The sequence below is a fragment of the Scomber japonicus genome, chromosome 8, assembly GCF_027409825.1.
Source record: "Scomber japonicus isolate fScoJap1 chromosome 8, fScoJap1.pri, whole genome shotgun sequence".
Taxonomy (NCBI): Eukaryota; Metazoa; Chordata; class Actinopteri; order Scombriformes; family Scombridae; genus Scomber; species Scomber japonicus.
The window spans coordinates 26087010-26110089 of NC_070585.1; the positions used below are offsets into that span (position 1 = coordinate 26087010).

The 23080-nt window shown below is 37.8% G+C and overlaps 2 protein-coding genes across 2 annotated transcripts in view; both read left to right on the forward strand.

Annotated features, from left to right (window-relative positions):
* Positions 1 to 921, forward strand: part of rxfp1 (relaxin family peptide receptor 1) — a 64281-nt gene extending 63360 nt beyond the window's left edge. Inside the window, exon 18 of the mRNA XM_053324347.1 lies at positions 457 to 921. Coding sequence (XP_053180322.1) covers positions 457 to 881 — 425 coding nt within the window. The 3' untranslated portion in view covers positions 882 to 921. The remainder of the gene's footprint in view (positions 1 to 456) is intronic.
* Positions 922 to 8120: 7199 nt separating this feature from the next.
* On the forward strand, positions 8121 to 22982 carry etfdh (electron transfer flavoprotein dehydrogenase). The gene is made up of 13 exons (XM_053324348.1): positions 8121 to 8339; positions 9088 to 9246; positions 11043 to 11272; positions 12340 to 12421; positions 13132 to 13250; positions 13435 to 13512; positions 14366 to 14512; positions 15723 to 15863; positions 17753 to 17896; positions 19329 to 19497; positions 20411 to 20593; positions 20943 to 21164; positions 22291 to 22982. The coding sequence occupies exons 1-13, from the start codon at positions 8309 to 8311 to the stop codon at positions 22452 to 22454; spliced, it is 1869 nt and encodes a 622-aa protein (XP_053180323.1). The 5' UTR covers positions 8121 to 8308; the 3' UTR covers positions 22455 to 22982.
* Positions 22983 to 23080: the final 98 nt, after the last annotated feature.

Consider the following 23080-nt stretch of genomic DNA (forward strand, 5'->3'; position numbering starts at 1 on the left):
TGGAAGACTTTGTAACTGCTGTGAAATCAAGCTCATGCTTTTTAGAGCTACCGTTGAAGTTAAGGCGAGTACCCAAAAGATAGATATTCAGTGGAAGTATTCCCATTTGTGTGTTTTTAAATTTTAAAATAGCCTGGGTTCCACAATGTATGAGAATGTTTTTCGATAGACTTCTATTACTGAATGAAGAACACAAACCTAAAGCTACCATAATGCATTTTACACTGAATTCTCAGATGGCTGTTTAGTGTTGTGCAAAATTCATTACATACATAGCTTGGTGAGCCCTGGCTCCACAATTAGGCCCCCTATAGAGATGAAAAAGAATAATTTATTGTATAATTTGCTTTGATGGAAGGCTTTGTAATGTTAACTATTGAAATAAACAATCTTTAAGCAGAATCTGTATGTACCAGCTTTTTGTTTGATGTATTTCTTTCTTTTCTCTATCGGCAGGTACCATCAGCTCCTGGGTGGTTATATTTATTCTCCCTATCAACAGCGCCCTAAACCCCATCCTTTACACGTTGACCACACGACCTTTCAAAGAGACCATCCTGCAGGTGTGGGCTAACTACAGGCAGAGGAGGCCTCTGCTCAGTGGTCATCCAGTTCATCATCCGTCACTCACCTGGCAGGAAGTGTGGCCCCTGCAGGAGAACAGCCAGGGCCTCAACCCCGGGCACCCACTGGAAATGACAGGGATGCTAGCCAAGCTCACCCCTGTGGAAAATACCAATGAGGGATACAATGACATTAACGTACACCCACAGCAGCAACAGAAGCAACATACAGTCCTGTCTGTATGCTCACAGAAACAAACAATGCCACATTCACTTTCTCACACACACACATACAAACAAATGAATGAACTCATGTAGGTGTGTAACCACAGAGCTCTGTGGGTGTGTTTGTAATGTCATCAACCAAAATATGATTCAGGTTCATTCATCTCACCAATTAAGAGTGTTTAGCCTATTGAAAATACACATTTTAAAAGATTAGTCACTGATCAGATTTCTCCTTTGTGGTTAAAAACACTATACTACAATAATGTTTGTATATCCCACAGCTGTCTTTGTGGGAAATGGAGAAGACTTAAGTCTGGTTCTAAAAGGATATTTTTAAATATATATTTCAAATAAATATCTACAGTAACTAGTACAGTGAAGCATTAACTAGTGCACTACATCAAAGGACTATTTACAGTGGAATGTTGAGTTAACTCTTTCAGCAAAGCATTAGATCTACTAGCTTGTTTTGCTAATGAATCAGACGTAGAAGAATATGTATCTACTGCTGCAGTGAACAGTAAAAAGTGGACACCTTATCATTTAAACAGTTTATTATCAGCATTATTTAACCACAGCAGCCGTTACCGTTGCTACCATATGTAGCTAAATTATCACAAACGACTTTACATTTTTTGATTAATTGGAGATCCAATTTTACTATCTAATGCAGTAGTAGATTTAATGTGGACAAAAACTGAGAGCTATTTTTTAAAAAGACCCATGTGAGACACCCTCTATGGGAAAATATATTGAGTAATGGAGTTGGCAAAAGATCTGTACTAGAAAACGAAATCTGTAATAGTCCAAATATAGATTTCTCTAATGTGTATCTTTAGGCATTGTTTGAAACATTGCACCATCAGGGAGGTACACGGGGTTAAATGAAAGTATAGTCTGGAGGAAATTTTCTTGACTGACATGTGTCACTGCCTATTTCACTTTGTTGTCAACAAACCCAACAAGAAGTTTAAAAGCAACCATGAATTGATGCTTCTAACAACTATTGTCTGTGTAGCCAAAGCCTGAAATAGCTTTGTGCCGCACCAATGAACATGGTAACATGTTTTTTCATTACTTTTGAGTCAGTTCCACACAAACCCTCCTGTTGTGGTAGATACTAACAATTGAGCATTTGAAAATAGCAGTGCCACAAACAGTGTTTACCGCTGTTGGAGTAAATACGTTATTAAGACAAGATTTGTAATGATACATGTTCTCTGTTGAAATAAATGGACTTTGGGCTGAAAGCATCAGAGTGTCAGACAGGGCTGGGAAGATGGAAAGTATTAAGAGCTGGACTAGTCCATTATCAGTTTTAGTCTTTTCTTGCAATTTGTTGACAATAAGAAATCTTCCCAGCCTTATCATTTACTTTCAACCAAAACATTATCCCTTCAAACCAAATGTGGGTTTTCTGGCTTAAAGATGAACAAACATAGCTTCAAAATGTCCCTTGAAAAATAAGTGGTTGGTATCACAGAGTCTAGACCACAGCCAGACAGAGTTCACTCTTTTTATTAAAAAAAAAAAAAAAACTCAAACAGCTCCTGTGTGCTGCTGTTGCCTGGTGCTCAGGCACATGGCTCAAACACAAAAATACAAACTTGAAACTCTCCAGCCTATTTCTGCTCCTACGCTCCTACAGTCTCGTTTTGTCCCACTCTCACTCTGAGAGAAACAGCAGAGCTTGATTAGACAATACTCACCTCATCTGTACTAATCAACTCACCCCATGTACTCCTTTCTAAACTGGAATCAGTTTCTTACTGTTCAGTGTTTATGAATCATTTTCCCTCAGGCATCACTGTTCAGACCCAGGAGGCCCAGCACAGGGACATGTATACCAATTACAGAAAGTGATTGGTATACATGAGGCGTCTTCTCCAACACAAATCAAAATGGCTATTTGGCCATCTATTAATTTGTGTCTTCTTGTCTACCATGTGAATGCTGGCAGAGCTACACTTCTCTGGGCACATCAAATCTGAAAGTTGTCTCAGGTGAATGATGTAACATTTATTTATTCCCCCTGCAACTCTGGCAGATCCCATTTAGACAAGTTACAGAAGGTTGCATGCTAATGGAAAATAAATAAATAAAAATTGTCCCACGAGTTAAAGAAAATAGAAGTCAATTTGGGGACTAAACTTCAGTGTAAAATAATCTACTTTTTTTCTTGCTCATTAACTTTGGTTTAAATTGTTTACATTTGTATGTTTTCCTACCTGCATTTACACCTTGGTGTGATTGCCTTTTTTTCGAGAGTTGTAATATTCACCAACCGGTTAAGGCAGGAGAAATCATTTCAGTGGTTAATGTTTTGTTTGGAGCTACGTTACCCAAGTGTAAAAAGCATATCAGCAAAGGGTTCATTAATGGATGAACAAACTCTGTGAGATGTCTCCCTATTTTAGCCTTTATGATCATCCACTGTTTCTAGAATCATCCATAATTATTTAATTATTGACAACATTGCATTAATTATCCATTTTATGCAAGTCTCTTGAAACACATAAATCAGTTTGTACATTTGCAATTTTCAAAAACACATAATTTGCCAGTTTTATTATTAAAAAATGACTGAATATGATCTGAAGCTCTCATGTGCAAAGCCCATAAGACACACTGAGTATGAATGCTGTGCTTCATGTTCCTAAACTTTTAAATGAGTTTAGTGAAAATTGTCTAAGAGAATTTGTATCTACATACATACATATAAAACTTGACTGATGTGAGTATTTGATTATTGCTGTATGTCAGGCCCACAGTTGCTGTAGAGAGCTTTGCTGGCAGCAGTGTTGACTTAGATTACAGGGGATGTGAGAAGCATTTAAACACGTTTTGCTTTGAGGCTACAAAGATGATTATTCCACATATATACCTTTTGTGCCAAAGATTTTTCTCTTAAGAAGTCTATTCATGGAGCAATGAGAATGATGTTGGTGGAGGTCCGCAAGTGGATCTTAGATGCACAGATGAATTTTGAAGTGATAATACATGTTTTTGTATATATTTATATATGCAAATGTTGTTGCAATCACTTCACCATTGTGAAATTCCTTACAGATTTGACGTTTGTTTTTACTAATACTAATGAGGAGGTGCCTCATTCATGTGGAAAACATGGGAAAATCCTCTTGGAACTGTGTTTTTCATGATTCTAGTAGCAGCTAACTTGCCTGTTGATGACAAACAGAATAATCATCATGCACATAGTATAAGTAGAAACAGCCACCATAGCTTAGCAGACATAGGAAACGCACAGTAAAATCAGGCCGAGCCAATACAATCTTAAAGCATAAGCAGCACACCAGCCCCAGTCCCTCAACACCTGTCAGCAAGAAACGTATAATGGTAATAACTGCTGTGATTTTGAAATTTGCACCATCTGCAGACAATACATGTTTTTTTGTATGTTTGTTTGTTGTTTACAGCTGTGTGTTTTCAGATGTACATTTTACATTTTAGACCTGCAAAATAGAAGTGCTGCCTATTTCTAGGAATGGTGCAATTAGGGGTGGTCCTAAATAAATGTAATTTATCTGATGAATTGAAAAGGAAGGGCATATGTATATCACCCACTGCGGGTTGATGTGATTCATTTTTTGATCATTGTATTCAGCTGAGTACAAGCAAAAAATGTGAAATATAAAATATCACACACAAAAATAATAGTTACGAAAAACAACAATTTAGACTGTACCTTTCATTGCCTGCCGGTGGTGCAATCGTTATAACTCCAACAACTACTGATCTTATTTCCTGTAGGAGGTGATGTAAACTTGTCCATATCTTCAGGTGGCAGGGGTCGGCATGCTTAGAACTGGTCTGCTAATAACATAACAGCTCCCCCATATGGAGAATCTGCAACCCGTACCTCAGATTCTTTCTACAAATAAATGATTTAATTGCTCACAGAAAGGCATGAATTAAAAAATGAATTATCTTTTCAAATTGACAATTTACTTTATTGTTTGTTTAATGCAGTCAACACTAAGAAACGTCATTATGTTGGTCATAATGTCTGTGTTAAGCTGTAGTCGTTATTTATGTACTGTAAGCGGTTCTTTTCTTTAGTCAAAATTATTGGTTCCATATTTAGTTGTGACTAATGACTGTAATACTTATGTTGTAAAATTGATGTTACATATTTTCATAAAAGAAGACAGTGTTTATATTACCATCTCTATACCATAATGTAGTTTAGACTCTGGTATAGAGATATTGGGAAAAGCGGCAATTCCCATAAAAACCACCAAAGATGTTCTTTTATTGTTCTGATTTAGTTTTTTTTTTTACACTTTGGGGAAAAAAGGAACAATTGTATTTTAAAATCAGAACCAGAAACCACTCATATAGGCATCTTGTGATAATCTGTGCCCTGTGATAGACCAGCTTTAAACCATCTGCATCATGTCATGATCAGCTTGATATTTCCTTTTCTTTTTTGTGTCACTTGTTACTGAGCAGTTGAATTTAGTTGTTTTCTTTTTTTCAAGATGGAATAGGCACATCAGAATTTATTTCACTCTGTACTTTGCCAATTTAAAGCCTCTGGTTGTTCGACTTGAAATAGAGAAACTTCAAATACAGTATAAAAGTATTAGACAGCCTAGTTCAAAAACAGCTTATTTGGCTGCTCAAACCGTGTTTCAAGATTGTGGTGGTGATCGGTTCACACTTGAGTGAGAGCTCACTTTGACAGCTCGACTGATTGACAGCTTGTCTGACTGGCAGCTCACTCTCAGCTCAAGTGACATTTTATTTTCCATTCAATCACTAAAACATTTTTGTTGCCCTGAAATAAACTACCAAATTCATCAAATGGACCCTACATGGCTAGAAATCTTGACTAATCAGCTAAATGGCAGACTAGCGTAGACACACATCTTTTTGTTTTATGGAGCTATATCTCCTGTACTAAGACGCTCACAGCTTTAGCATCATCTATTCATACCATACAGATTTGAATGGTGTGCCCTAGTCTGCTATTTAGCGTAACACACTAGCTTTCAAACCATGTCAGGTTAATTAGAATGATCAATCTAGCTAAAAACAAGAGACAATTGGAAGTAATGTCATTAAATCATCTTTCTCCTAAATATGATTGGGCAGGTATTTATTATGTTAGTAAAGTCCTTGCTTTGCCACACCTAACTGCAACCGACTAACGAGAAGAGAAAGAGACTTCCTAAAGGATTACATATCTATGTCAAAGGGTATGTTCTCATATGTTTTAGGTGTGTATATGCACATTAGACCCCAAATTATTTAATTTTATAAATTATATGCAATCATACTTTCTGTAAAGAACACATTTTTAAAATCAGGTTTACCTTCTAGATTCAACATTCACCCTGTCTGCTAAGGAGGCATACTTTCTTTTATGTTATTTTATTGGTCTTAAGTCACCAGAAGGCGTTGTTGTTCATCTGCCACAAGAAAAAAAAACATGCAGTAGAGATATGTGATGTATGAGGAGTTCAACAAAGAATGTATTTAATAAGGGCACATATATGTGGGATGAAGCTACACAGGCAGTAATTCAAATTGAGGAAGGGAATATTCTCATCTTTTATACACCATCTTGAATTTCCCAGCAGGTCTGGGGGTTTGAATTGGACAAAATCTCACCTCACAAACACAACACACCACACTATACATTTTTACACCCTGATCTCTACAGTCAAGACATTTGTACAATGAGCATAATCTCTTCTGTGCATAGTTTGTTAACTGAAGTACTGATTCCTGTGGAAATTGACTTTTTCAATTGACAATGTAAATGTATGAATGTATAGCAGATGTGCTATAAGTTCTTATTATTATCTGTAAATATATTGTACGTGCCAGTTTGTGTTTGCATTGTATTCTTATACAAAAGACAGATAATCCAGCAATTGCTTGAGATATCTGCAGCCTTGCATTTAATGTTAATTGGATTTTTTTTAAATGTGTTTTCATTTAATTTATTGTATTAAGTGTGTCTTACAATAAAATGACTATCTGAGGTATTTTCTGTGATTTTGTTTTTCTTGATTGAAACTACAATAAAAAAATATCTTTTACTTATGTAGTAGAAATGCTGCTTTGTATAAAATATAATACTACTATGTACACATACTCTACTTAGGTAAATCCAGCATTAAACATCTTAATTAAGTCAGCAAAATATATCTTCTGCTGTCACTATGTGTATATATTCACTGCTAAAAGTCAAGTAGAAGACCGAAGCTGGTCTCTGAAGTCGAAGCAATTATGAAACTGTGGAAACAGTATCAAACACACAACAAATTATTCATCATAACTTCACAAAACATAATAACTAAGAAATCATTGAATTCCATAAAAATAGTGACACCAGCAGTTTTATAAGAAAAACAAAGTGTACAGTAATAACACAACTGGATTAACAAAGATATAACAGTATATTTACAGTTAATGCTATATAATATGTATTTGAAACTCAGATAGCTAGGTTAATGGCTTGCTTGAGTCACAGTAATACACAGATACACAGATTACAAAAAAGCATCTAAAATTGTGAACAACAATAATAACATAATAAAAAGTCTACCTGTTCAACAAGAGCATATGACCAACCAATAAAAATGGTTGTATTTGCTCGGTCACTGAACTTACAAAACACTGACAGTTAAACTGCAGTGAAATTGTGCCTTTAGGTGCTGCTACTGTAAACAGAACTGAAATGTAGGTAAATGTACTGAGTAACATCACTGGTAAACAAAGAGATAGAGATTAGGATCAGCAGTAAGTGATTATACTCCCAAGTCACGTTCGGTGACTTAGTTCCCACACCAATTGAACTCTGCTCACTGAACTCAGGCATGTCTATAGGCCTATAGCTTCTTTTAAATCTCTTCTTAAAACTTTTTGCTTTTGTGAAAGCCTTTGAAAATGTCGGATACACACTCACCGGCCCCTTCATCAGTTGGATTGCAATCTAATGCAATCCAATACCACAGCTCTGCCATACATACCACATTTATGTATCTCATACATTTTCAGTTTTTGGTGGTTCTTAATATTATGTCCATTTACTTAACATATGGGGGGGTAGATTAAGATTTTAAAACATCAAAAAAAAATATTAAAAATAGACTAAAAAAACAATTCTTAATCAAATGTATTATTATTATTATTATTATTATTATTATTATTATTATTATTATTATTATTATTATTATTATTGCAACTGTTGTTCTTTTGCTTCTTTTTCTTATTAATAATATCAACAAGTTATTATCAGAATTACGCTTGCGCAGTTACGCCGCAGCAGCCGCGCAGCTTTCGGACGTTCCCCAACGTCGTTGTTATGAGACGTGTTTTGTAAGGTAACTCGGCTCAACATTTGTTTGCAGAGCGGTGGGTTTACACAAGCTGTGCTGTGGCGACGAACTGAGGACATTTACAATTTCACCTCGGCTTATTGGGTTTTTTTTTAAGAATAAAAAAACACTGCCTGCTAGTCAGCTTGCAGTAGCTGACACATAATGTTTCCAGCTAGCAGATACTCCAGTAAAGGTACGTCGGCTAATAGCTTTTTTTGTTTTAACCAGTGCTCACTTTCCTAACAATGTTGTCAGCTGTCTATACACTATGTGAATGTTTGTTCAGCTTCTAACAAAAGAGCTAAATGCTTTCTCTCTTGTGCCTTACTTTACGTGTAGGGGTTTGTATTAATGCTAACTAGTCCAGCATTCCCATTTATGTTAGCATCAAGCTAAAATGTAGGTTAAAGTTGAACCAATAATATAGGTCACATTAAGGGTGCCCTTGCCCCTGAGTTATATTTATCTTGCGCTTTTCATAAATGTACAGATGTTGTAAGTAACTTGATATTGTTGTTTAAGTTACGTAAAGGTGTTTGGCTATATTTAAAGGGATCATAGTCACAGCATTGAACTTTGTATTTAGCTTAGCTGTGCACATACAACTCAGCTAAGTTAGCATGTTGCTACTGCTGCAACTTTCACTGTGACAGCTGCCTGGTATTTCTTACCACCATATTAGCCACCAGAATAGCTTTTGAATTAAATATGTTCTTATGTGTTTGTTGAGGCGCGTGCGACTTTTTTGTTTTTTTTAATAAGTTCCTTTGTTGTATTATGCCACCTGTTCAAGTCTGCAAGGTTTAATATGACTTAACTTTCATAATGTTTTTGCTATTTGGAAATGAGATTAGGCAAGCTGCCAGATGGGAAACGGCCACATGCCCACATGTTTGAACTGGTCTTAACTGGGAGCTCTTCTCTCTCTTTCTTGTTTGCAGCCCACAGGTGTATCAGGGCACTGAAGACAGTACAGACAGAGCATGCGTCTCCTCAGCTGTACACAACACTACATAGACGAACATGCTCTTCAGGGTCAGCACCTCGTATCACAACACACTACACCATCCACCCTCGGGAGAAAGATCCGAGATGGGAAGGTAAGGGTTTAGATTGATCCAGAGTTCAGGTGAACTTTGAATCAACTGTGGCCCAGCCCCAGATGCAATTTCAATGCTCTAAGCCAGGAGATTTATGTATTCATACCCACATGACTTGATGATATTTTAGTTTCAGTCACCTTTTGCCAAATGTACTCGGCCTCTGTCTCTGTGTCACTGGGTTATGAGTGTTACCATATATAAGAGGTGATCACATGGACTCATTACACCAGTGTCATTTTAACATTGTCCAGGTTTCTGACCATCTGTGCTAGTGTAATTTCTTGCTTTAATTGTTTAACTTCTATACTGAGTCACAGGTGATATCTATATCAGGCTTGGGAGTGTCCTGAGTTACACCCCTGTGCAATATCACTAAAATGTGACTTTATTTAAGCTCTACACCCTTCTTGGTATCACAGTAGCTAATCAAAGGAGTTATTAAGTCCACCATAGAGGCTGCAGAGAAGGTCTCTCAGTGCATTTGGATCATTAGGTCCTCACTGCGGTCTGATCAACCCTGGCTGGGTCACATGAGTGAGGGTGTCTGATGTTGTGAGGAACATCATTGATTATGTGTCCCAGCACCTACATCCTAGGATGTATCTTTACAATAAAATTGCAGTAAAATTGCATCATCTTACAATAATTGCTGTATTCTTAAGGTGGAGTGCAGGGTATATGTTATTATTTATAATTAAAAACAAACTGGTTAGACTAAATACATGAAAATACAAGCCTTAAACCTCAGTGCAACAAAAGTCAATACACCTGTGACTCCTGAAATAAAGACGAGTACACATATGACTTTCAATTTAAGACAATTTAGCTGAACACAGTTATAAAAGAACCTGTAAACACCACAACCCTCTCAGTTTTGGCCTGGGTTTCTTTAATGATGCATGGCTCCACATGACAAGTAAGAAATTACATTGTGAGATCATTAACATCAAAATGATCATTAATCTACTGAATATAAAACCAAAACTGAGTTGGATCAGTGGTTAGAAGGTACAGGAGGACACATACTACCAATATTAAAAATTAACTGACATTAACTAGTCATTCTCCAAAAATGATGAGACACACAATTCACTATTTGTGCAGCCTTGCATCAATAAACAGGGGGGCTCTTAACAGTTTCACTGAGTCTACAGTTTCAGTGTAGACTCAGTGAATGGAAGTGAAAAAATATTACATCCGCTATTAAAAGGAGATCACATAAAATACACTGAATGTGTGTGATTTGGTTAAAGAGATAGTTCAGAGAGACTGTGGTTTATTGGAATTTGACTGTTTTCCCACTTTCCCGGAGTCAGAAACAAATGAAGGTCAGGTCAGACTGACCTTATTTTATTTTATTTTATTTGATTTATGTATTTGTTGTAGTCTGAAGTTAAATCAACTATATCAAACTGACCCTTTTTCCAAGCTTTGTCTGAGGGGACGCCCACAGTCTCAGACTTTGAAAACCCCTGATTTAAAATATATTGAGGTTTTTGTTTTTTTGTATACCCCCCCCGCTCACTATATAATAGATGGTGGCGTTGCCTATTTTGTATAGACCTCCAGATAAGTCACATTGTCCTTGGTGTGAAGGAGCCCGTGAAAGTGTTTTCTCTGTCTGTGGTGTTCATCTGTCAAATTCAATTTGTGAGGAGAAAAACAAATCACATAGTTGTAGTTTGTGTGGCTCCGCTGTGAATAGAGCCCTGATTTATTCTATCTGAATGTGATACACTCTGTCATGATTTTCTTCCTGAATAGTTCTTCCTAATCTTTTCCTCCTTCACCAGGGGTCGAAATGGAGAGGTTTGCAGATGAGGCAGATGTGGTGATAGTCGGCGGGGGCCCTGCTGGCCTCTCAGCGGCCATTCGTTTGAAGCAGCTTGCCAACGAACACGAGAAGGAGCTGCGAGTGTGCCTGGTGGAGAAGGCCTCTCAGATTGGAGCACACACCCTGTCAGGAGCCTGTTTGGAACCCAGCGCCCTCAGCGAACTCTTTCCTGATTGGAAGGAACGAGGGGTGAGAGTCTTAATTCAGATTTGACATTTATTCTTTATATCAAGTGTTGTTGTGTATTGCGTGATATATAATGTGACCTTTTCTAAGAAATTACATTTATTTATTGTGTGTGTGTGTGTGTGTGTGTGTGTGTGTGTATAATCGCAAGTAAGTTGACAATTTTCCAAAGATTTTTTTATTCTGCTATTTTTTTTATCCCACTTGAGCGCATCTGGGGGGAAAACACAGAAAAAAACCCACAAAATTTTATAGAAGACACAGAGGAGCTGCTACTTAAAGGGCTTATGGTAGCCCTGACTGCGGAGTCAGAGATAATGGAGAAACAGAATTGGAAAATATTTTGCCTTCCCCGTGAGCTCCAAACAACAAATGCATTATTGGTGAAAATGTAAAAGGCAGTTAAAGAATAAAAAAATGTCTAAATAGATTATAGTGTTGAACATATTCAGATGTTTAGTATTCAGGAGTTAAAAGGTTGTTAAAAGTCATAACTGTTCAAATTGCTTGATAATGTTGAAACATTTCTCTTTTAAGTCTCTTAAGCACATTGTTCTATCAAAGTCCATTTATGTATTACTGTTTGATCAGTATGCTTTTGTAAACTATGCCAGTATCATCTTGTTTTTACATTTCAAATGAATTTATATATATTTGACAATGTGGCTTTTGTGCGATACAACAGTGATCTTTTTAAAGAAGTAAGATGTAAGTGAAAGTTGTCAGGGCATAAAGCTGGTGATGTTTACGAATCAAGACTCAATATTCTAACAATGGCAGCGCCGTCAGTGCTGAAAAAACAAACAAACGTTTAAATCAAATCGGGAACTTAAGAAAATCGTGTCATCTCTATATACACAGATACACATACTGTACATAGAGTTTTATTATAGTTTGTTCATCATCATTTCCATGCATACCTGCACTGTATGTGTATGCATATGGATGTATTTATGCTAATACTAGAAAATGTAGATTTAAATATTAATGCAATGTGTGAAATTGTTTATTTATTTATTCACAAACACAAATTCCTGTTAAGTCAAACTCTTTGTGCTCTCTTACCTCAGGCACCTCTGAACACCCCAGTGACTGAAGATATATTCAACATTTTAACAGAGAAACACAGAATTCCTGTCCCCATGCTGCCAGGTAAACGCCTCTTTTATTATGTATTGTGAGTAAAAAAGATATGCTCCCTCACTTGATAAGCAACATTATCGACAGCCTGATAAGGTGATAACAGGTGCTGCCCAACAGTGAGGGTGCTATATTCCTGTTATAGCCGTGGTGTCATTCAGAGATTTGAAGTACATCTGTAACCATTACTGTGGAGGAGGACAGTGGCTTAAAGCAGGTCACACTTTAGGGGAATTAAAGCCGACACAAAGGATGTACCCTCTTTTCTGTGGCTCTTAAGTGGTATATAGTATATTATTAGCAATGTCTATCTGATTTTTTACCTGAGAAAGTGTTTTGATGTAGAAACAAGCTTTTATGTTTAAAGAATGTCACAATGCCACCAAATCCCAAAGCATAGGAAATCTGACATTAGTCCATTTGTTTTATTTACAAAAAACTCTTGATCACAACTAAATATATTTGCTTATTTTATTCTGATACTATTACAGGTTTGCTATTATATAACCACTGACAGTGAGGTTCAAGTCTTTACTGTTTTAGGCACATACCATGTTGACAAAAAGCCTGAATGTCTTCTTCTTGGGGTTTTGTCATCCAGTTTAAGCTGGAACTTTTTATAACTTGGCACTAATTAGATTTTCTCACTGCTTGCAGCCTTGTGGGGAAAGAAAAGTCTGGACTTTAATTCATGTAAAGTTGTCTTGACTTCACCTGCACAGGTCTGCCCATGAGGAACCATGGTAACTACATCGTGAGGCTGGGGAACTTTGTGCGTTGGCTGGGCGAGCAGGCCGAGGAGATTGGAGTAGAACTGTACCCTGGTTACGCTGCATCTGAAGTAAGACCTTACCATTTCTTTTCATGTGCTGTTCAGTATGACAAATTGCATAGCTGGTTTGATGTTTTCAACCCATGCAATGAAATGTAGTGGGCAGGATGACCATGATGTGTCTGTGCATGAAACACAGCTCAAACTCAGCTATGAGTATTTACCGTTACTTGTATATTTTTTTCCCATTCAGGTTTTGTTCCATGAAGATGGAAGTGTCAAGGGAATTGCCACTAATGATGTAGGCATCGCAAAGGATGGCTCACCGAAGGTACATCCATATAATAATACTGTCCAACTGTAGTACCTTTATACCTATTTAATGGAAATTTGAAATGTATTATGTTTTATACAGTAGGCGATATGCTCATGAATAGACTTAATACAATTTAATATAAATGGGAAAGAAACCAACAGGAACGATCAGATGAGCCCTTTTTAAAGATGTCACAATTATCATGTAATTTCTATGAATAGAACTGTTATATACATAATACATGGATATGTGTATTGAATCAGATTTGATTTGATTTTAAATATTCCATATCCCTTAAAGAAGGGGTGTCAAACTCATGTTAGTTCAAGGGCCACATACAACACAATTGGATCTCATAATAACCTATAAATAATATATAATATCATTTTACCATAATAAACCACCTATTTTCAAAACAGATGAACAGCCTGAGATGTCATCATAAAAATTAGTGCAATTTCAACATTATGATTATTTTGCCCTGAGGCTGGCTGACTGGCAACATTTTGCACAATTTGCAATATATGAATATTTTAGATATTACCACAATATGTATTCATTGTATTCTGCTCAGGATGGGAAAAAGACCTCTGAAGCAGTAGAAAAATTGGAATCACTTTTCTGAAATTCTTTGCAAATTTATCCAGTGGGCCAGATTGGACCTCTTGGTGGGTCGGTTCTGGCCCGCGGGCCGCATGTTTGACATCCCTACCTTAAAGACTTAGCTTCTAAGAAAATGTATATTTAATCTTGAAAGGATGAACGATATTACAGTACATGTTGTAGGTATGTGCGTTATAGTCAGCTGCTTCTTATTTATGAGCTACTACAATATATTAATGTGTCTTGTTTTCCTCTCTTGCTTCAGGATGTTTTCGAGAGGGGAATGGAGCTCCATGCTAAAGTCACGATTTTTGGAGAGGGCTGTCATGGCCACTTGGCTAAGCAGCTTTACAAGCAATTCAACCTGCGTGAGAACTGTGAACCCCAGACTTACGCCATTGGTCTGAAGGAGGTAGATAACACGCACTGTCCACATGTAGCTAACGCTGGAGAGAGACTCTGTATGAGGCCCAAATGTTGTTCCCCCACTTAATCTGGTTTGACTGATTATCCCTAATGAGTAAAATCCATTCTGAGGAGACTGATAAAAGTGCTTGCTTTAATGGTGTGTCTACACAGGGGTTAAACATTGTGGACACACATATGTACATTCATGCAATACAATTTTAAATCAAAGCAGAAAACAAAAATGCAATAATTAAAACTTAATTCATATTTATTTTTGTGATTAAGACACATGGTTTATGGAAAAAGGGCTGAAAGCTGCCACAAAAATCTACTAAAGCGAGATGTACAGGGTTACCGTAGAAACCCTGTAGTAACCTTAATATAACTCAGGTAAAATTGTGTTGACCCAGCTGCCTATGGTTACTTCCTGGCCGACACTACTCGGAGACTTAATTCTAAAGCAGTATATTGATACACATCATCAAACATATACAGTGTGGTCCAAAAGTCTGAAACCATATTGAAAATCTTTTTTATATGTTCACACAAACCCTGGATATAATCAGAAAGTTTGAGGATTCAGAAACATTTAAAAACTTTAATGACTTGTGAAATTAAATGCGCTATTTCCAACTTTACTCCTTTGTACAAAAGGTCAGATTTCCCTGAGTTGTATCCTTTCCACTGAAGCATGCATTCAGATGACACTCAGGTGGATTTGATCTACTCATCACAGGCTTGTTCAGGTAACTCTACTTGCAGCCAGTGTTCACCTGTTATAAATATGTCTGTGCCTCAAGTTTCCAGCAGATCATTGCTTACTAAGTAGCAATTGTGATAGTGGGACACATGGCAACAGAACTAAGTGTTAGATGTCAAATTGTTATTTTAAGCAACGAGGGGCTTTCTCAGTGTCATTTCACTGCTAGACTAAAGCTTTCTAAGGGAGCAGCGCAGGGAAGTCTACAATGCTTTGCAGAAACTGGATCAGTTGTATCCAAAACACAATCAGACAGACCAAAAGTGATCACACTGTCAGATCAAACATCAAAACATCAAGCTTGGTTCCCTGAGAGATAGAAAAGCAACACCAAACCTCAAACATTTGCTAAATAAAGAATGCAACACTCCCATCAGCAAAAGAAACCCTCAGCTTGTTTATAACTTTTATCTCCTTTCTTTTTCTTTTTCTTTTTTTTTTTTTTTTTTTGTAGGTGTGGACGATTGATGAGAAAAAGTGGAGGCCAGGCAGAGTGGAGCATTCTGTGGGTTGGCCCCTCAACAGGAACACATACGGTGGTTCTTTCCTGTATCACCTGAACGAAGGAGAGCCGCTGGTGGCTTTGGGCTTTGTGGTGAGTGACTTTGTATACATTGTGACACTAATACGTACAGAGGTGGGGGTGCTTGATATTGTGCAGACAGTAAATAACCTCAGGATCATTTCTGAGCTGAATAGATAATGCGTTTGATCATGTGTTACGTGTCTGGTTGTGTATCTGTTTACTGCTAATCTCTCACACTAATGGACCCAGCAGCCTAATAATATCATTTTGTGCAGCAGGGGCCACAAGTGATGAACAACTGCTTCAGTTTGTAACCTTTTTTCATCAGGAGACAACCAATTAGGACTTGTTTGCCGGATGAGTTCAGTCAGTGCCAAATGTTTGTACCATGAGAGTGGATTGTGTTGTGAATAAATATTGATTATAAGATAAGATAAGATTTCTTATGAGCTTATCATACTCAGACTTTTGTTGTGTTTTCAGCAGTCCTTGCCATTTTATTTATACGTTACAACATCGCAAAAGGCATTTACGGCAATCTAATAGGCTAAAAACAAGACTGATCTATACTGTTGTAGGCCACGTTATGACCTTTGTCACGGCTCAAAAACACAGAAAAATTTTGGTCAGATTAATTCCATACGAGATATGTTTTGATCCAGTAAAGTTAGGCATGGTATGAGATAAATAAGTCCCTGTTTTTGTTATCTTCTACATCTGCCACCTTGACTGTACACACCTGGTGGAGATCTGCCCTCTACTGAGCGCACTCTTCTAGTATTATTCCATGTCACTTTAGCTGGAGGAAAAGATTAATAAAACCTGCGACTGATTTGCTTCTCACTGTGAAATCCATAGTTGACATGCACACACATTTATATAATTTTGCAAAATGAGTGTGATTATGTTGGTGCATGTGCTTTAAAATAGTGAGACTTGTTTTCTCAGTTACAGATCATTTAAAATTGGTGAAAGATTTTGACATCACCCTAATTACAAACTACATGTGGCTATTATAGGTTTTTGTAATTCAACCTAAAAAAATTGATTTAGATTCTGAAGCACCACTGATCCTGCAGGGGTTGCACCTTTAAATCCTCTTCCACATGCTTGATACCTCTCAAGCTTTGTTTTAAGTGTGTGTTTTTGGTTTAGGTGAAAAAAAGTGTATCCCAGTATGAGGGTGCTTTGTTTTTAAGCCAATTTTTTAAAGCCGTCTTTGTGCGCTGCAGTCATTTCCATCAGTTCCTGCCATTAAAAACATCCCCATAGCATAATGTTGCCACTACCATTTAACCATACCTATGATATGAGCAAGGTATGTGATCTTCTTCAACAGGCATAGCACTTTGCATTCAGGCTAGATGTATTTATTTTTCATCTCATTTAGATCCAATCCATTCAGGGTTATGAATCCAGTCATGAAATGGTGCACACAGAGCCACTACCACCTGGCAGCTTTAACCCGTCTGAACTAGGCCATTCTTGTGCAGTCAATGACTTTGACCAGAAATCAAACTTTGTTCGCTTCAAACTTTTTCCATATCACAAAGTTAGTTTAGAGGGCTACACAGGTCCTTGACCACATGGAATTTTCATTTTGACTTTCATTGTGACCTGTAGTTAGAATTTGCTGTAGGAGACCTTCAAATAACTTCCAGAGACAGAAAGAATGATAAAAAGGTTTTTGGTGTCTAAACCCAGAGACCAAGTTTTTCTTTATTTTAATAAATGTACACATACATGTATGTTGCACATTTTTAAGCTGGGGGGGGGGGTGACAGCAAGAACTTTTAACAGATTTTTGTTAACGTAAGAAAACAGAAAAAAGATAAAGCTGCTATGTTCTTTCCTAAGCCACAGTGACTTCATAAAGTCAATGCAAACCTTTCCCTTTTCCATCTTGAACATGTCTGGAACGGTTTAAATCTAACCAGCAAAATCTTATCCCATCCCAGGTTGGTCTAGACTACTCCAACCCTTACCTGAGCCCCTTCAGAGAGTTTCAGCGCTGGAAGCATCATCCCTTTGTTGCTGCTACTTTGGAAGGAGGCAACAGGATTGCGTATGGAGCCAGGGCCCTGAACGAGGGAGGATTTCAGGTATGTACATTTTCATTATCAATAAGAACAATTGTATGGCGTAAAAAATATATATATCAAACTTGTCTTTACAAGATAAAACTATGAGTAGTGAGTTCAACTCAGTTTTATTTATATAGCACCAAATCACAACAAACGTTATTTTTCACATAGAGCAGATCTCGACCGTTTAATTTAATTTATTTTAAAGAGACCGAAAATTCCCCCATGAGCAGCACTTGGCGACAACAGCAAGGAAAAACTCTCCTTTAGTGGGGAAAAAACCTCAAGCAGGACCGGGCTCTCGGTGGGTAGCTGTCTGCCTTGATCGGGCGGGGTGACAGAGGAAGAAGAAAGATGTTATATAAAACAAATAGCACCCCTGAAACAGACCAACTGATTTCAGTGTGTGCGCTGTCATTGCTGGATTGTTCAAATTCATTCAAACTCTCATATTTAATTATAGCCATCAGCAGAGTTTAAATTTCAGGAACCAATTTAGTCAGTGACAAATGAATGTTATAGAAGAATAACGACAAAAATTAGCAACTAATTAAGTTTATTTCGTACCACTGATACATTAGTGTGCATTTGATTTATTTATTGGATATATCAAATGTGTTTGTGAACCTGTGGTGTGTTTGGTTAGATTTTTCTAACCTTTTTTAACTATACAAAAATGTTTAAGACACTAATGAAATTCTACTATTAAAAAGTTTCATTATTACAGTAATTTAACAAGAAAATAGATATAGACGAAATGGGGAGCTACTTAAAAATGTTCCCCTGGGAAACATTCATTGAAATCAAATGAATGCAGTAAGACATGATTATAAAACAACGCTGAATTGTTCAGTTTTCCTCAATACATTTTGTACTGCAGTGTGAAATATTTTACATGTGTAATTACGTAAAATTACACAAATTACATAAACGCTCTGAAAGGCCATTTGACATGGTTGCCAGATCCTTCCCTGTGGAGGTTTTTCCAGACATGTCCAACTGAATTGTGTTTATTGCAAACCCAGAACAAGCAGGAGGGATTATAAATGGCACCGAGCCAGGACACACCCCAGGATCCCCCCAGGACGAGCTGGAGGGCGCCTGGGTCGCCGTGCTGCTTAGTCTACTCTCTCTGACCCAGTCTCAGTTAACCGGCAGAAAATGGATGACAGGCTATAAATAACTGCCCACTTGGTTCTCCTTTTTCATGAGTCATACAAACAATAGTTTTAGCTGATAAACACCACGCTTGTCATGTAACTGAATATATATTGTGTCTTATGAAATAATGTGGTTATTGCTATAATATCAAGAAATGGTGGATTTATGGACTTACTGGTCATAGATCAGACTGAACAGTGACCAACGTCTTGATATCCAGTCAGAAATATAAGGTCTGAGAAAGTAGTAAGTCTAAACTGGTCATGAACTCTCGCTTCTTTCTCACCAGTCTCTCCCAAAGCTGACTTTCCCCGGAGGGCTACTGATTGGCTGCAGTCCCGGTTTCATGAACGTCCCAAAGATCAAAGGAACCCACACAGCTATGAAGAGTGGCATGCTGGCTGCTGAGACCATTTTCCCCAAAGTCACAGCAGAGAGCCCAGATTCAGAGACGGCAGGTACAGAATTTAAGAGCCATTAATAATGATGACTATTTGTATTTTTGTTACTGGTGGACGGGTCATATCGCATGAAGCCTCATCTGTCAAATTCAGAAGCCACACTGAAAAAACTGCAGGCAAAACAATATTAACTTTTCATGGGAAAATAGTTTTAACTCTGAAGGTACATATTCACAAACAGTGCTACCAGTGTGGGTTGTCTCAGGTTGAACATCATTTGTCAGCCATAAAGTCAGACAGTAAGACTTAATATTAGCTTGCAAAGGAGACAGATACTTTGTGCTCAAACTGCAGGTGCATCAATCAAAAAGACTACAGTGTCAATAAAAATGTAAGTGGGAATAGTCTTGAGAATCACTCTTGGAAGAGAGAGGCTGCTTTGAGAAACAGCAGGTACAAGTAGAACTTTATTATAAGGGATATTAAGCTGATGCACAGGAAACGGTGCCAAAGATTGATGAATACACCCATTATCAGAATTTGATCCACCTTTTGTAGCACTGCGCTGACTCAGATATTTCAGGTTTAAAATACTTTTTATTGGGGTGTTTACATCACTTTTAATTATGAAAGGGTCAGTGCATTTTGCCACTGCAGATAGCTTCAATTTTATATCACAGGGTTTGAAGTGTTCACCTCTGAACCTTCTGCCACCACCCCAACTTGACTGAGGTGAATGCAATAAAATTTATTTTGAACTAAACATTTGAGAAACTCAACAATGTGTCTCAAAGAAGGGATAGTCCACTGACCCAAATGATGTGTTTTTATAGGGAGAGAGGGTGGCAAGGAAAGGCAGCTTTATTTATATAGTCAGATTTTATCTGGCTTCTGCTTAAAGTGAGCATGATAACAACAGCAGAAAGGAAATTACAATGTTCTGATTTTTATCAAACATTAATCCTCCCAGGACTCCACATACCTGAATATGCTGATGCGTTGAAGAATTCGTGGGTGTGGAAAGAGCTGTATGCCGTTAGAAACATCAGGCCATCCTTCCACAATTATTTTGGCCTGTACGGTGGCATGGTCTACACTGGAATTTTCTACTGGGTTTTCAGAGGAAAGGAGCCATGGACACTCAAACACTGTGGTGAGTATCGGAGAGCAGAGTTATTGTACATCATTGTGCAAAGTTCCTGTTTGATAGGCTCGTTATTATGAGGAGAATAAAGAAGCAGAAAAAGGATAGTTTTTTTTAACAGTTATGCAGTCCAAAAAGAATATTGCATTAGGATAAATCAGAGTGGTGTCCATGACCTCAGCTGAGTTTAGAAAGAATATTACATGTACAATGGAGATGGTCTTTGTGGTTAGCTGTGCTGCTGCAGATACAGTAGGAACACAACACCACCGGTTTCTCTGAAGGGGAAGTATGAAGTAATCTTATCTCAACAGAGAAAATCAACATTTCGTAACTGTCTGTGCTCGATATGTTCCAGGCCTTGATGCAGACCAGCTTAAACCAGCCAAAGATTGCACACCGATCGACTATCCCAAGCCTGATGGCAAGTTAAGCTTTGACCTGCTCTCCTCTGTGGCCCTGAGTGGCACCAACCACGAGGGAGACCAGCCCGCCCATCTGACCCTAAAGGATGACAGCATCCCGGTCGATAAGAACCTGGCCATATACGATGGTCCCGAGCAACGCTTCTGCCCTGCAGGTAACACCATCGACTCTTCTGAAGAACATCCAAACAATCTGTGAGGGTGGAGATAACGGTTGTCTGTCACAAAGCAGCAGGAATTCTTCTTTTACGAGGCTCATCAATGTCACTTTTGGGGACATTGCATATATTTGCATTCATTTTCTGGAGACTTAATCTAACCATAAGCACTACTTGCCTTACCCTAATTTTAACCACTGACCCTAAAATCAAAATTTCCTCAATTGTGGACATGGCTTTTGTCTCCAATTGAGGAAAAAGCTGCCCCCAATTAGCTGTCTTTTCACTGAAATGTTTCTGCTGAGAGTTGAGGATGAGTCGCATGCACACACACACACACACACACACACACACACAGAAAAGGACCAACATTGTTTAAAGTGGAACTGTCAAGAGCAGTGTCAAACAGGTCAGAGTAAAAGTGGGCCACTGGGGCTTTGTAGCATCAACCTGATGGCAGTAATTAGGAGGATTTGTGAAGGGGTTGAGAGGACTCCTGCTTGATCATAGTGGCTTTTCTAATTATTGACCGGGTGTACAACTCCGATAGGGGAGTTAGGGTGAAGCAATTATTTTACCGACCTGATAAGTCATGCGGGAGAGTCTTGTTTTGTTTATGGTGGCGAGGGTATCGTACCAGGATGAAATGTTGAAGGTGAGTGTAGATTTCAGTAGCAGGTGTAGGCGCTGCTAGGTTTTCTACCTTCGTCCCAAGGTGTTTAAATGATTGTATGTTTACCAGCTGGCCTTCACCAGCTCCCAGGTCTTGATGATGTTGGGCTCGAGGGAGTTTAGTTTGTTTACTACCTGGCAGTATTCAGAGCATTCGTGCCACTCAGTCCATCACTCCTGCACCGCTGCGGGAGATGTTGGTGGTGTAAACAGAGAAGAGGGATTAAAGGAAGCCATGAGGGAGCCCTGTGTTTAAAATACTTACTTGGAATAAAATAAATAAAATACTTACTTACTGGCCTATCTTGGAGGAAAAAAACTGTCGGGTTGACCTAAAGCTCAGTTTCAGAATAAACATCTGCTAAGAACATAAAATAGGGCACAAAGTTAATGAGAATGTTTCATATCTTCTGGTATTCTGTTTCTTAACTACTTTATGTTTCTCTCCCAGGTGTGTACGAGTACGTTCCCTTGGAAACAGGAGATGGGATGCGGTTGCAGATCAACGCTCAGAACTGTGTCCACTGTAAGACCTGCGACATCAAGGATCCGAGCCAAAACATCAACTGGGTGGTGCCTGAGGGCGGAGGCGGACCAGCTTACAACGGGATGTGAATGTCTGCAGTTTTCTACCTTTTTTGTCTTGAAAGATTACTGTAAAGTACGACCTATCAGGTTTACTTGCCAGCAACCGGCAGATGTGCCTAACTATACAGCTGTTTTTAGAGTATGAAAAAAATTAACAAAAAAAGTAGGTTTTCAAAATGATGAAAACAAGTCTGGCTTCTGTCATAGAAGTTATTTCTTATAATGAGGTTAAAATTCAACACAGAACTCATCCATGTAAAATATTGGACCATATAAAACTGATGTAAGGTTGAAGTCAATATTTGCATATATGTAGCCTTTGCATCACTGCCATTATGTACTTAATATGGGCATTGAACATAGTGTGAGTCAAGAGGCTCTTATGTGTACTTGAACTCTAACAGATAATATATTTCCCTCAAAATCTGTAATTGAACAAGCAAACCAGCTGTTCTTAAATTAAGGTTTATTTCAGCATTATTGCAGGTATATGACAGCCTTTAATCCACACAGTATTGTACATATCAATAATCAATAAAGAACACTTGACTGTTATCCTTTTCAATTTATTGACCTCTGTAAAAAAACAAAAACAACATAAAAACAAATGGATTTACTGAATGTGTTCGAGGGCACATTAATTAACATTAAAT